The following is a 10,788-nucleotide window of genomic DNA, read 5'->3' as shown; positions in this document are numbered from 1 at the left end:
TCCAGAGCGGGACCTCACCGGGACCTGTAGCTCAACAGAGCATCTCAGCTTGTCCTCCACACAGTACGCCTCTCCCTCGAACTTCAACTCTTTATCCACCAACAGCCTGGCATCTATCATTCTAAAATCTCTATTGCGAGAAATTGTACCCGATCGCCATTACTCCTCATCTCGCCAGCTGCCGCGCACCCACCGCCATAATGTCAAACACTCAATCTCAGGATACAAAGCAGCAGGAAGCTTCACAACAACCGCAACAACAAAAGCCTACCGTGCTTGAGGAAGATGATGAGTTTGAGGACTTTCCTGTTGATGGTGGGTTTCCAACGGCGCTTCTGCTGAGGCTCTTCGTTCCCTTCCTCCAACCTCCCCGGCGACAGCGCCATGTACTATGCAAGTACTTCATATCAACAAATTACTAATCATTCTATAATCATGCAGACTGGCCCGAGAACGAAACTGAGCAGGCTACTGCGAACGGGAATAACGTACACCTGTGGGAGGAGAGCTGGGATGATGATGACGCCGCCGAGGACTTCTCCAAGCAGTTGAAGTACGTCACCTATTCTACTACCTGAGCCGTCATATCTGCCTTGCGAATCTAATCACTTGCGTACTTATGCTTCTGTCTGCTCCACATATGTTCCAAAATGGCATATTTCACTCTGATGTTTGCTGCAAGTCCGTTGCTAATCCGACTCTTCCATAACAGGGAAGAACTTAAAAAAGTCGACGCCTCCTCATCCTGAAACCGTGCACATAGATATGGAATTGACAATGAGATTGAGCATGATAATATGAATACTACATGATAGCATTTTCCCTTTCACCCATGTACATCCAATTGCAGCGCACAAGTCAGTCCAATTCAGCCATAACATCTGAAGCAAGACCCCATGGTAGCAGTCAACTTAAGGAGCAAATCCCTACCCTAGACCACTTCCAGGGTAGGCTGCAGTGAAACTAGTCCAAATAGATGGCCCTATCGCGCCTCGCGTGATATATGGTAGTGCTCTGTAATGGCACAACCAATGGGGCGGGCTTTCTTGTACTTCTTCATTCTGAGGGATTCCATGCGCTTTATTCCTGAAGCGAATGTTTATCTGAGTTATATCTACAGTGATCGCAGCGATGTCTGCGATGTGTGTGTGTGTGGCTAAATGAAACGTAGCCATTGTCACAGTCTAGGGCCTGTAGCTGCAGTAACGGTTTAAAATTAGATTTCTGTGTATATATATGTTTAAAAGACAGGCAGGCAAATCTTGATTTATTAATTTGAAGTCATGGTACATTACATTCATCTCAGTTTTACTTTTCCTTAAGGAACAAGTGTAGATCGCTCGTTTCACAAAATTCTTCATTTATTTACTTACTTTTCTCAGAGAGAGCAGCAACACCAGGCAGTTCCTTGCCCTCCAGGAGCTCCAGCGAGGCACCACCACCGGTAGAAACGTGGCTAATCTTGTCCTCAGCGCCGTACTTGGCGGCAACGGTAGCAGTGTCACCACCACCAATAATGACGGTAGCACCGTTCTGAACAGCCGCCACAGCAGCGTCAAGAGTAGCCTTGGTAGCCTTAGCGAAGGGCTCCATCTCAAAGACACCGGGGGGTCCGTTCCACAGAATAGTCTTGGACTCGGCAATGGTCTGCTTGTAGGACTCGACACTCTTCTCGCCAACGTCTAAGCCCATGTAACCATCAGGGATACCCTGCTCATCAGTGGCGTAGCCAGTCTTCGCATCGGCGGCAAACTTATCGGCAGTGACGTAGTCGACGGGAAGAACAACCTTGACGTTGTGCTTCTTGGCCTTTTCGATGATGTTACCGACGATCTTGCTGCCGGCCTCATCGAAGAGACTGCTTCCAATCTTGACGTTCTCGAGAGTCTTCTTGAAGGTGAAAGCCATGCCTCCGGTAATGATGAGGCTGTTGACCTTGGGAAGGAGGTTGTCAATTAGCTGGATCTTGTCGGAAACCTTAGAGCCACCAAGGATGGCGAGGAAGGGCCGCTGGGGCTCCTCGAGGGCCTTCGCGAAGTATTCGAGCTCCTTCTTGACGAGGAATCCGGAGGCCTTCTGGGGAAGGTCGACACCGACCATGGAGCTGTGAGCACGGTGGGCGGTACCAAAGGCATCGTCTATATAGCAGTCAATAACGGACTCAGTTGCAAGAGAGTGGTTTGAAGGCTACTTACTGATGTAAATGTCACCCAAAGCAGTCAATCCCTTACGGAACTGCGCAACCGCGTCCTTGTCGGCCTTGACCTTGTTGCCGTCTGCATCCTTAGAGCTTCCTTCCTCCTCGGCGTGGAAGCGCAGGTTCTCAAGAAGGATGACCTGGCCACCGGAGGCCTTGTTAACAGTCTCCTCGACCTCTGGGCCAACGCAGTCCTCAGTAAAGATGACGTCGCGGCCGAGCAGTTCCTTGAGCTTGGGCACAACGGGCTTCAAGCTGTACTTGGGGTTCTTCTTGCCATCAGGACGGCCAAGGTGGGACATGAGGATGACGGCCTTGGCGCCGTTATCGATGGCATACTTGATGGTAGGCAGAGCACCGACGATACGCTGAGGGTTGGTGATTGTGGTGTTGTCGTTCTTGTCGAGGGGCACATTGAAGTCAACCTAGTTACAATTCAGCGTTAGAGGGGTCATTAGGGGGCGTTTATAGGCTCAACGTACTCGGATCAGGACACGCTTGTCCTTGAGATCCACATCTGTGATGGAAAGCTTGCTGGTGAGAGACATTGTTGCTATAGCTGTACGGAGAGAGATGGACGGGCAGGAACAGCTAGTGGGGAGAGACCAGGGATAAATAAAGCGCGTCAGGAGACCAGACCACCTCGCAAATGCTGAAATTGTATCACGGTGAGTGGCGGGGTATCCAGAATCGCAGAGCTACCATTTGCTTTGGCGACATGGTGGGGCTGCCGGTGAAGGAGGAGGGTTCGGCGGGAGTCGGACCACTGATGTCATGTCCACGACGGGATACTTCGGGCCTCGCTGCTTCAGGACATCAACCGGGGGAACATTGAACCTCCGCTTTCTCATTAGCCTCGGATCAGACAGTACAAAATCACGCTCCGTTCCTCCATGGAGTTATACATCGCCGTCCCATTTTCGTCCTCAAGGTCCTGGAGCTCCCCCGCTACACATGACGCCGGGCCGACCTACGTGCTCTGCCGGAAACTATAAGTGGTAACGTTCGCTGCATGATAAAACTCAAGATTTATCTGCATCTCTCTTCTGCCTCGTTTGAAACTCGAGAAAATTTGACCCATGCATTACACCTCAAAATAGCATGATCCGATCCAGATTCACAACGCCTAGTAAGAATTTCAACGACACAAAAAGTAGTAAGACAACAAAAACACCAGGAATAGCGGATAAGACAATAATGCAGAGGGCCGATAGGATCAACCAGTGATGTTTCGTACCCATGTTTCAAGGAAGTCAATTGGGTCAATACCCACAGCCACTTTTCACGAAAGAAGCCAGGTAGTCGCCATAGTGTACCAATCTAGTGTTGATTGGCTTTGATTGCCTTGAGGGTGACCGTAGTACAATGAGCGGCGATGGTCATATTTGTGTCTATACCCACCAATTTATTCTTCTTCAGCAGAGTTTGTAAGCGAGAGGTATGCAGTCCAAGCAATACCAACCGAGGAAACGAATGGCTAGAACACGGTATTAACAGATGCAAAGCACCGAAGGAGGGGCCAAGACTCACAATTTGGAATTGAATGGGAACGACTCGGAAGTTCAGAACTTGGACCGCAGGCCAGAGGACAAAGTTGGCCTTGAGAGTGGGCAAGTACACATCCTGGAACTTGCGGGTTAAGGCTCGTTTACCACCACCTTCAGCAATCGTCATATAAGAGAAGAAGCAGACCAATCCTATAATCGGTTAGTCACCGCTTCACCTTGCTGGATTTATACACATACCGAAAGGAGCAAACAGAAGCTGGTCGCAGGCCACCCGCTTCAAAGCAGAGAATGTCGGGTTCTTCTTGGCCAGTGGAAATGTCCTCGAGAGGAAGCCAAACCATTGAAACTGGATGGGAGCCATGAAGAAACCATAAGACATGAACCGAATCAACCGTTCAAAGTCAAAAGGAGGAGGCGTGTGCTTCGCATGACCCAATTCTCCCACGGCGGGGGGCTTTTCCTTCTCTAGATCATGAATTTCAATTGCAATAAAATCATCACCACGTCGCACTCCTGTTCGTGCTCTGAACGCTGTGATTAATTGGGCAACAGTGTCCGCAACTCCACCAAGAATCTGGTAGGTTGTTAGCAATTCATTGTCTAATTGCGATGCTAGAGTTGACGTAGTCGCAGCCACCGCCCCAGACACATCACTTGCGCTTGTGCTTTTGAAGCACCTATGTAGGGGCCATGAAAATCCCACTCAGGAAACTGGATAGTGGCCATTCTCTCCGCCTCATTTCGAGGCATTGATTAAGCCCCAAGCCTCTTAAAATCTTCCTTGAGCCAGATTATCATACCTCCCATGTAAACCGCAAGTAATGTGCCCTAAGCGAAGGCGCCCCAACTTCGCATAAGACCGGAAAGCTTACCGCATTGGTGACCATAGTTGTAAGGACCGGTTTCTCTGCATAATAGGAGTTGAATTTTGCTGCCAACCGGGCAGTTGCCGCCATCTCGATCATAAAAATAATGGTATGAAGTAGAGGCTATAAAGAGGACACAAAAAGTGCATTAGTCCAGTTGTTCAGAGACAGACCCGCGCTGGCCCGTGACGCATAGGAGAGAGGAGAGAGGAAAGGAAGAGCGGCGATCGGGAAGCGAAGGGGCTAGCGAAACCGAGACACGACTTACCAAGCGACCGTAGATATATCTCCTATTCAACCCATCCAAGACTCTGCGGCGAGTTGTAGAAAACATCGTGAAGGCTTTTGGGAGAAGAAGCTAATAATATAAATGTGGAGGAGATGAGCGAAGGCGAGGTCTGAGGTCTGGTCTTGAACCGGTCGGCGACAGTATGACGCAAAGGGAGTTCTCAACAAGAAGGCAATGGGATGCTGGAGCAATAAAAGTGGATGCCTTGGGGGACCCAGTTGGCCGGGGCCCAGATGACGAACCGACAAGTAAAGGACGGCAGATTTGGAGAGAACAGGGACGATCTGAGGGCCCCTCTCGATAACGTTCTTGTCAAAGTAGATGAGAGAAGATGTTGAGTTTGTTCGGGAAGACTGAGACTGGTCGAGGCTTTTTTGAAAGAGCCCCTCTCACCTGAGCCACCTCGAAACTTAGTGTAGCCCATGATCGGCCCTGAGACGCCTCTCTGGCGCTTACCTATGCAATGTCAACTGCCACCGTTCTGGCGCTAGGGTCTGGACACGGAGGTCGCCCCGGAGTCAGCGATTCATAACGAATCATTGGTTTACTAGCTATTTTCATTTGTTTACCTTTTTCATGTTTCAGAGTAACTGGCAACACAACTAAACTCCATACAAGTGAGTTTACACAAATTACACACGTCTTCGGTTGGTTGTTACTCAAAGCCTCTTGATGTATGCCTATGGTAATACATATAGTAGATGCATGTAAATTAGTCCATCTGTACATCTATGCGTTTAATCTATCCCGGACAGTCTGTTACCTACAGTCGAATTCAACTGAGAAATCACATTTCTAGTGGGTCGTAAGCTATACATTTTGCCCCAAGGACAAGATATCCGGAAGATCCCTGATATCGGTTGTTTCACTGGTATTTACATCGATAAGACGTACTGATTCCAGCCGTAAGGAACCAACCGCAAGGGGAAGAAACTTCAGTTCAGTTGCGAAACAAGTGCCTGGTAATAATGGGCTAAGAGGCACAGATTAGCCTTGTCCTTTTTAAGTTATAGAGAAACACTTACCCAACACGAACGTCGGTACTCAGACTGACAAGGTCCGCTTCCTGTCCGGCCACACTCTTCTGCATTGCATGCACAATATTATCGTCGGTCACTGCTTCAGCCACTTGATCGCTCCGGCGGTTCGACATTGACGAGGACGATGGTCGCGCCACGTGCCCTCTAGCGTTTGGTACCTTTCTCCTGGGAATGGCAACCATGGCAAACTTCCGAGGTGCAGAGGAACGGTTGACGATGAAAACGCTCCATGAGAAAGGTTTGCCCACTACCACACTTGGTGGACCCGAGAATGACATGGTCACACCGAGATCGGTTGCAGAATAAGCCCTCTCTCTCAAAGATGTCCGGTTCACCTGGGATCCTCCGGACATAGCACCACCCTGACTTGGAAAAGTGGATAGGCTTGTAGGACGATTTGTCCGCTGCAGGGCCTGGCTGGGAGCACCAAAATTTGGGTTAAGCGCCATTGAGAAATCGATATTGGTTGTCCATTGCATTAGGATTCGAGGGTTACAGTTTTCTGACACTTTGATAACCGCTTCAAGGGATATGTCCAGCGAGCTCACAGACACTGTAGTTGAATCTCTTGAGTCTGGCCCAGATTCCGGAGTCAATTTGTATATCAGGGTAACATCATCTCGAGGGGAGCATGTAACAGGTGGCACTAGCCCGGGCCCGTTCGTCAGCATCTCGATAAAACCATTTGACAACCGAAGATCTGCTTTATCAAATATCACTTCACAAGTCAAGAACGGCGTGACTTCGAAATCAAGGCTAGCGATGGTCGTTGGCCGTCCGCAAAATGAATTCAGCCTGGAATAGCGTATTCTTGCACTGGCAGCTGGTACGATGCGTGTCGGGTGGCCTGACTCTTGAAGCACATGGTATATAGGGTCATCACTGTATTTCGCCGGCACGACTCGCAGAAGCCTCGACGCTGGAAGAAAAGGTTCTTGTTGATCAAACGCGGGGTCTGTTGTGAGAGGTTGCAAGACATTGGTGGAAGCGGGCACCAAAGACGGGAGGTATACATCTTCACGGGCGTCATGCTGTCGAGTATTCGCTGGGTTAAGACTAGCAGAGGCAATGAAGATTACAGAGGGGTGTTGGATGCGAATACGCGGACGCTCTACATGACACAGTTAGCCCAAATTGTCAGTCAAAGGTATAGTTTATCTCACTGAGAAATGTCTCAATATTCCATATAACGTATACATGGTTTCCCCCTCCGGTTTCACCTTCGAATTCGTTGACAACGACTAAAGGATCGGCCTGTGTGTCCGCGGCCCCTGAGAAAATCAGATCACGAGTCGGTGTTGGATTCTCGGCGACGGCCTCCGCCGGATCGATTGCAAAGGCATCGAGGCGTACTTCGAGATTCTGGAGGTGGGCTTTTAGGCTGTTTTGCGAGCAGTTCGCGAGCCTTAGGACTATGCGGGCTGTGCAGAACTCATCTGTACCAAACTGCATATGAGTAAGAGACAAAGCTCGGCGAGGAAACTGGTCCTTGACTTACCAAAAAATAGAACGGATCGCTGGGGTATATATGATAGGACAGATGGTAAATCGTCTGCACCTTCTTCGAGCGCGGACGTCAAGGCTGCTTCTAGGTCAATCTTCGAAGCATGCGGAACAACTGTATCGAGCACAGCATGCCTCAGGAACTCCCCAGGGACGTCGAGGCTCTGCATAGCGGGAGCAAATCTCGCATTCCCACGTACGTTTCGTAGTCAGAGAGAGCGTTCCCACAAAGATTCGGCTATCTTAACCCTCAATTAGTCAACAGTGTCTCCCAGGTACTTGACACCGCGGAAATGGGGATGGTGGAGTTGTGCAAACAAGACAAACACTTGAAACCGGGGAGCTCTGTCGCGACGGTCTAATTTTCTCGAACCTCATCGGCCCAAATAACAAGCTGCAAGGACGTTGGCCTTGAAAACTTGTCATCAAGGTGCAAAATGAACCCAATGAATGCGCCGACTGGCCCTGCCTCTCTGTGGCAGGAGGCCCGCACTCCTGAAGGGCGCGCTTATTACTACAACGTTCAGACGAAAGCGACACAATGGACGAAGCCCGTCGAATTGATGACACCGGTCGAGGTTAGTGAGATTTTCTTATGCTTGATTGCTGCATCTACTGACATCTTACCTTGTTACGCAGCGGGCATTAGCCAACCAGCCGTGGAAAGAGTATACCGCGGAAGGTGGACGGAAGTATTGGTCGAACTCGGAGACAAAGGAGAGTACATGGGAAATGCCAGAAGCGTACAAAAATGCGCTGGCGCAAGCTCAAGCAGCGCAACCTCCGCCTGCGGCGTGAGTATTCAATCCATTCTGCGTGCCTATATTGTACTTATCAGACCGTGTGCAGGGGCCCCACGTTTGTTGCCGGCGGTGTTAGTTCACTCTCCTCGTATCCCCAAGCGCGTGATCGTGATGACTACGATCGAGGATATAATGACAGTCATGGGGGTTATAGTGCTAGCGATGCCAATGCCATCGCCGCTGGCCCTCCGCTGGGAGCGACACAAGAACCAGACTATGGATCGCTGGAAGAAGCTGAGGCGGCATTCATGAAAATGCTCAAACGCCACAATGTTCAGCCTGATTGGACGTGGGAGCAGACAATGCGTGAAACAATCAAAGACCCTCAGTACCGGGCTCTCAAAGACCCGAGAGACCGCAAGATAGCGTTCGAGAAATACGCGGTCGAGGTTCGCTCGCAGGAAAAAGATCGGGCGAAAGAAAGGTTCGCTAAGCTAAGAGCAGATTTCAATACTATGTTGAAACGCCACCCTGAAATCAAACATTACACGCGGTGGAAGACCATCCGTCCCATCATTGAAGGTGAAACCATCTTCAGGTCGACCAACGATGAAAACGAGCGGCGACAGCTCTTTGAAGAATATATTCTAGAACTCAAGAAGGAACACGCCGAGAAAGAGGCTGCTGCGCGCAGAGCTGCCATGGACGAGCTTGTTGGAATCCTTAAGTCCATGAACCTCGAGCCCTATACTAGGTGGTCGGAGGCACAAGCCATCATTCAATCAAACGAGAGAGTACAAAACGAGGAAAAATTCAAGGCTCTTAGCAAATCAGATATTCTGACTGCTTTCGAGAATCATATCAAGTCTCTTGAACGCGCGTTCAACGATGCCCGACAGCAGCAAAAGGCAGCAAAGGCCAGGAAGGAACGACATGCCCGTGAACAGTTTGTTGAACTACTAAATGAGTTGAGATCTAAAGGGGTTATCAAGGCTGGCAGCAAGTGGTCAAAAATTTACCCTATCATTCGTGAGGACCCGCGTTACCTTGGGATCCTTGGAAACTCAGGCTCCTCTCCTCTGGATCTTTTCTGGGATGTGGTCGAAGAAGAAGAAAGGTCGTTACGTGGACCCCGTAATGATGTTTTGGACGTCCTTGATGACAACCGATTTGACGTTACCTCCAAGACCACCTTTGAAGAATTCAACTCAGTCGTGTCTTCCGATCGCCGGACAGCGAAGATCGACCCCGAAATCCTCCAGGTCATCTTCCAACGCATCCAGGAAAAAGCGCTCCGTCGCAACGAAGAGGAGAAACACGCAGCAGACCGGCACCAAAGACGCGCAATTGACGCTCTGCGCTCCCGCCTGAAACGCTTGGAACCTCCTCTTCGTTCCACCGATACATGGGACCAGGTGAAGCCCACACTAGAGAGATACGACGAATACAAGGCCCTTGAGAGTGATGAACTCCGTCAAATCGCTTTCGACAAGGTCATTCGCCGCCTTAAGGAGAAAGAAGAAGATGCCGAGCGAGATCGCGAGAGAGACAGAGATCGCGGCAGCCGCCGTGACCACCATCACGATCGTGACCGTGACCGCGACTACCGCAGCTACAGAGGCGAGCGACGCGGCCCTGCCAGCCGCCACAGCCGGACTCCAGAACCCGACGCCTACGAAGCCGACCGGCGCAAAGCCCAAGCAGACCGCGAGCGCTCCTACCGCAAGGCGGCGAGCGGACTTTCACCTGTCCGCGAAAGATGGGACGAACGAGACAGAGACCGCGAAAGAGATCGAGACCGCCGGGACCGGGACCGCGATCGCGATCGCGAACGAAGCACACGCTCCCTCAGTCACTACGAGCGCGAGCGCCGCGACCGCGAAGAAGAGCGCGAACGCCTTTACCGAACCCGCGGCGACCCCCGCGGTAGCCGCGACGAGCTCGACTATGGCGGCGATTCCCGGAGCGCCACTGGTGCGACCGCAAGCAATGAGCGGCGACGCCGGCGCGACAGCGACACGGAGAGCGTTGCAAGTCGCTCAACTAAGCGGTACCGGCGGGATAGTCGGGATCGGGACGCGAGAAAGGATAGGGAGCGCAGGGAGCGCACGCCTACATCTGCTGTTCCTGGGCCTGCAGCGGATGAGGCGAAGGAGGAGAAGGCTGTGCATTCAGGTAGTGAGGAAGGAGAGATTGAGGAGGATTAGAGGTGTACGGTGAATATGGGATCTTGTGAGCCGTTTATACTCATGGCCCTCAATAGGGGGAGAATATGCGTACATCGTTGTAGAAATTAATGGATCCATGCGCTGCTTAAATTGTACCCTACTTATGCAGTTCACACAGATTACCCGACTAATTTCTTAGCGGGACTACCAAACTGCGACTATCCGCTCATTCTTCTTTCTATCAGACCATAAATCTCCCTCAACTTGCACGGCACCAGGTTCCGCTTGATCGCTAATACGCAGTGGCGCGGGCTTGGTCCATTGTTCCAAATTCCATCCTTATCATGCTGCTTAGGGTTACAGGGTATAGACCGATACGACTTATTGTTTCGAACGACTGCCGTGACTGCTGAACTACTTACACAACATTGTTTTGGGCAAGTCCAAGTCCAAGTCTATCAATATTGATGAATA

The 10,788-nt window shown here is 50.7% G+C and overlaps 5 protein-coding genes across 5 annotated transcripts, besides 1 other annotated feature; 2 read left to right on the top strand and 3 right to left on the bottom strand.

Moving 5' to 3' along the window:
• Positions 1–10,788: part of a sequence feature (contig 1.17 1271..347844(-1)) that runs on past both edges of the window.
• On the top strand, positions 152–885 carry ANIA_01245 (proteasome regulatory particle lid subunit SEM1). Its single transcript, XM_653757.2, has 3 exons — positions 152–315; positions 442–553; positions 713–885. The coding sequence occupies exons 1-3, from the start codon at positions 201–203 to the stop codon at positions 747–749; spliced, it is 264 nt and encodes an 87-aa protein (XP_658849.2). The 5' UTR covers positions 152–200; the 3' UTR covers positions 750–885.
• On the bottom strand, positions 1,278–2,855 carry pgkA (phosphoglycerate kinase pgkA). The gene is made up of 3 exons (XM_653758.2): positions 2,680–2,855; positions 2,196–2,622; positions 1,278–2,138 (listed from the first exon to the last, which is right to left on the bottom strand). Exons 1-3 carry the CDS (start codon positions 2,743–2,745, stop codon positions 1,366–1,368), a joined length of 1,266 nt encoding a protein of 421 aa, XP_658850.1. The 5' UTR covers positions 2,746–2,855; the 3' UTR covers positions 1,278–1,365.
• ANIA_01247 (Mpv17/PMP22 family protein) lies at positions 3,229–5,186 on the bottom strand. The gene is made up of 5 exons (XM_653759.2): positions 4,840–5,186; positions 4,578–4,694; positions 3,943–4,279; positions 3,728–3,894; positions 3,229–3,674 (listed from the first exon to the last, which is right to left on the bottom strand). The coding sequence occupies exons 1-5, from the start codon at positions 4,903–4,905 to the stop codon at positions 3,603–3,605; spliced, it is 759 nt and encodes a 252-aa protein (XP_658851.1). The 5' UTR covers positions 4,906–5,186; the 3' UTR covers positions 3,229–3,602.
• Positions 5,435–7,352, bottom strand: ANIA_01248 (TRAPP trafficking subunit Trs65 domain-containing protein; the record flags this gene model as incomplete). The annotated part of the gene is made up of 6 exons (XM_653760.1): positions 5,435–5,462; positions 5,501–5,540; positions 5,628–5,655; positions 5,755–5,833; positions 5,886–7,011; positions 7,064–7,352. The coding sequence occupies 6 exons, from the start codon at positions 7,350–7,352 to the stop codon at positions 5,435–5,437; spliced, it is 1,590 nt and encodes a 529-aa protein (XP_658852.1).
• On the top strand, positions 7,841–10,353 carry ANIA_01249 (snoRNA-splicing protein PRP40; the record flags this gene model as incomplete). The annotated part of the gene is made up of 3 exons (XM_653761.1): positions 7,841–7,981; positions 8,043–8,197; positions 8,253–10,353. 3 exons carry the CDS (start codon positions 7,841–7,843, stop codon positions 10,351–10,353), a joined length of 2,397 nt encoding a protein of 798 aa, XP_658853.1.

The sequence above is a fragment of the Aspergillus nidulans genome, chromosome VIII, assembly GCF_000011425.1.
Source record: "Aspergillus nidulans FGSC A4 chromosome VIII".
NCBI classification, from domain to species: Eukaryota; Fungi; Ascomycota; class Eurotiomycetes; order Eurotiales; family Aspergillaceae; genus Aspergillus; species Aspergillus nidulans.
This window is presented reverse-complemented; position numbering and strand designations above follow the sequence as displayed.

Bases quoted from the DNA above. Each gene is read 5' to 3' on its own strand.
- ANIA_01245 (XM_653757.2), top strand. From the start codon at position 201: ATGTCAAACACTCAATCTCAGGATACAAAGCAGCAGGAAGCTTCACAA. The intron at 316-441 runs GTGGGTTTCCAA...ATAATCATGCAG, and splicing joins TGAGGACTTTCCTGTTGATG to ACTGGCCCGAGAACGAAACT. The intron at 554-712 runs GTACGTCACCTA...CTTCCATAACAG, and splicing joins GACTTCTCCAAGCAGTTGAA to GGAAGAACTTAAAAAAGTCG.
- pgkA (XM_653758.2), bottom strand. From the start codon at position 2,745: ATGTCTCTCACCAGCAAGCTTTCCATCACAGATGTGGATCTCAAGGAC. The intron at 2,623-2,679 runs GTACGTTGAGCC...AATTGTAACTAG, and splicing joins ACAAGCGTGTCCTGATCCGA to GTTGACTTCAATGTGCCCCT. The intron at 2,139-2,195 runs GTAAGTAGCCTT...ACTGCTATATAG, and splicing joins TTTGGGTGACATTTACATCA to ACGATGCCTTTGGTACCGCC.
- ANIA_01247 (XM_653759.2), bottom strand. From the start codon at position 4,905: ATGTTTTCTACAACTCGCCGCAGAGTCTTGGATGGGTTGAATAGGAGA. The intron at 4,695-4,839 runs GTAAGTCGTGTC...TCCTCTTTATAG, and splicing joins GATATATCTACGGTCGCTTG to CCTCTACTTCATACCATTAT. The intron at 4,280-4,577 runs GTAAGCTTTCCG...ACAACCTACCAG, and splicing joins CAACTATGGTCACCAATGCG to ATTCTTGGTGGAGTTGCGGA.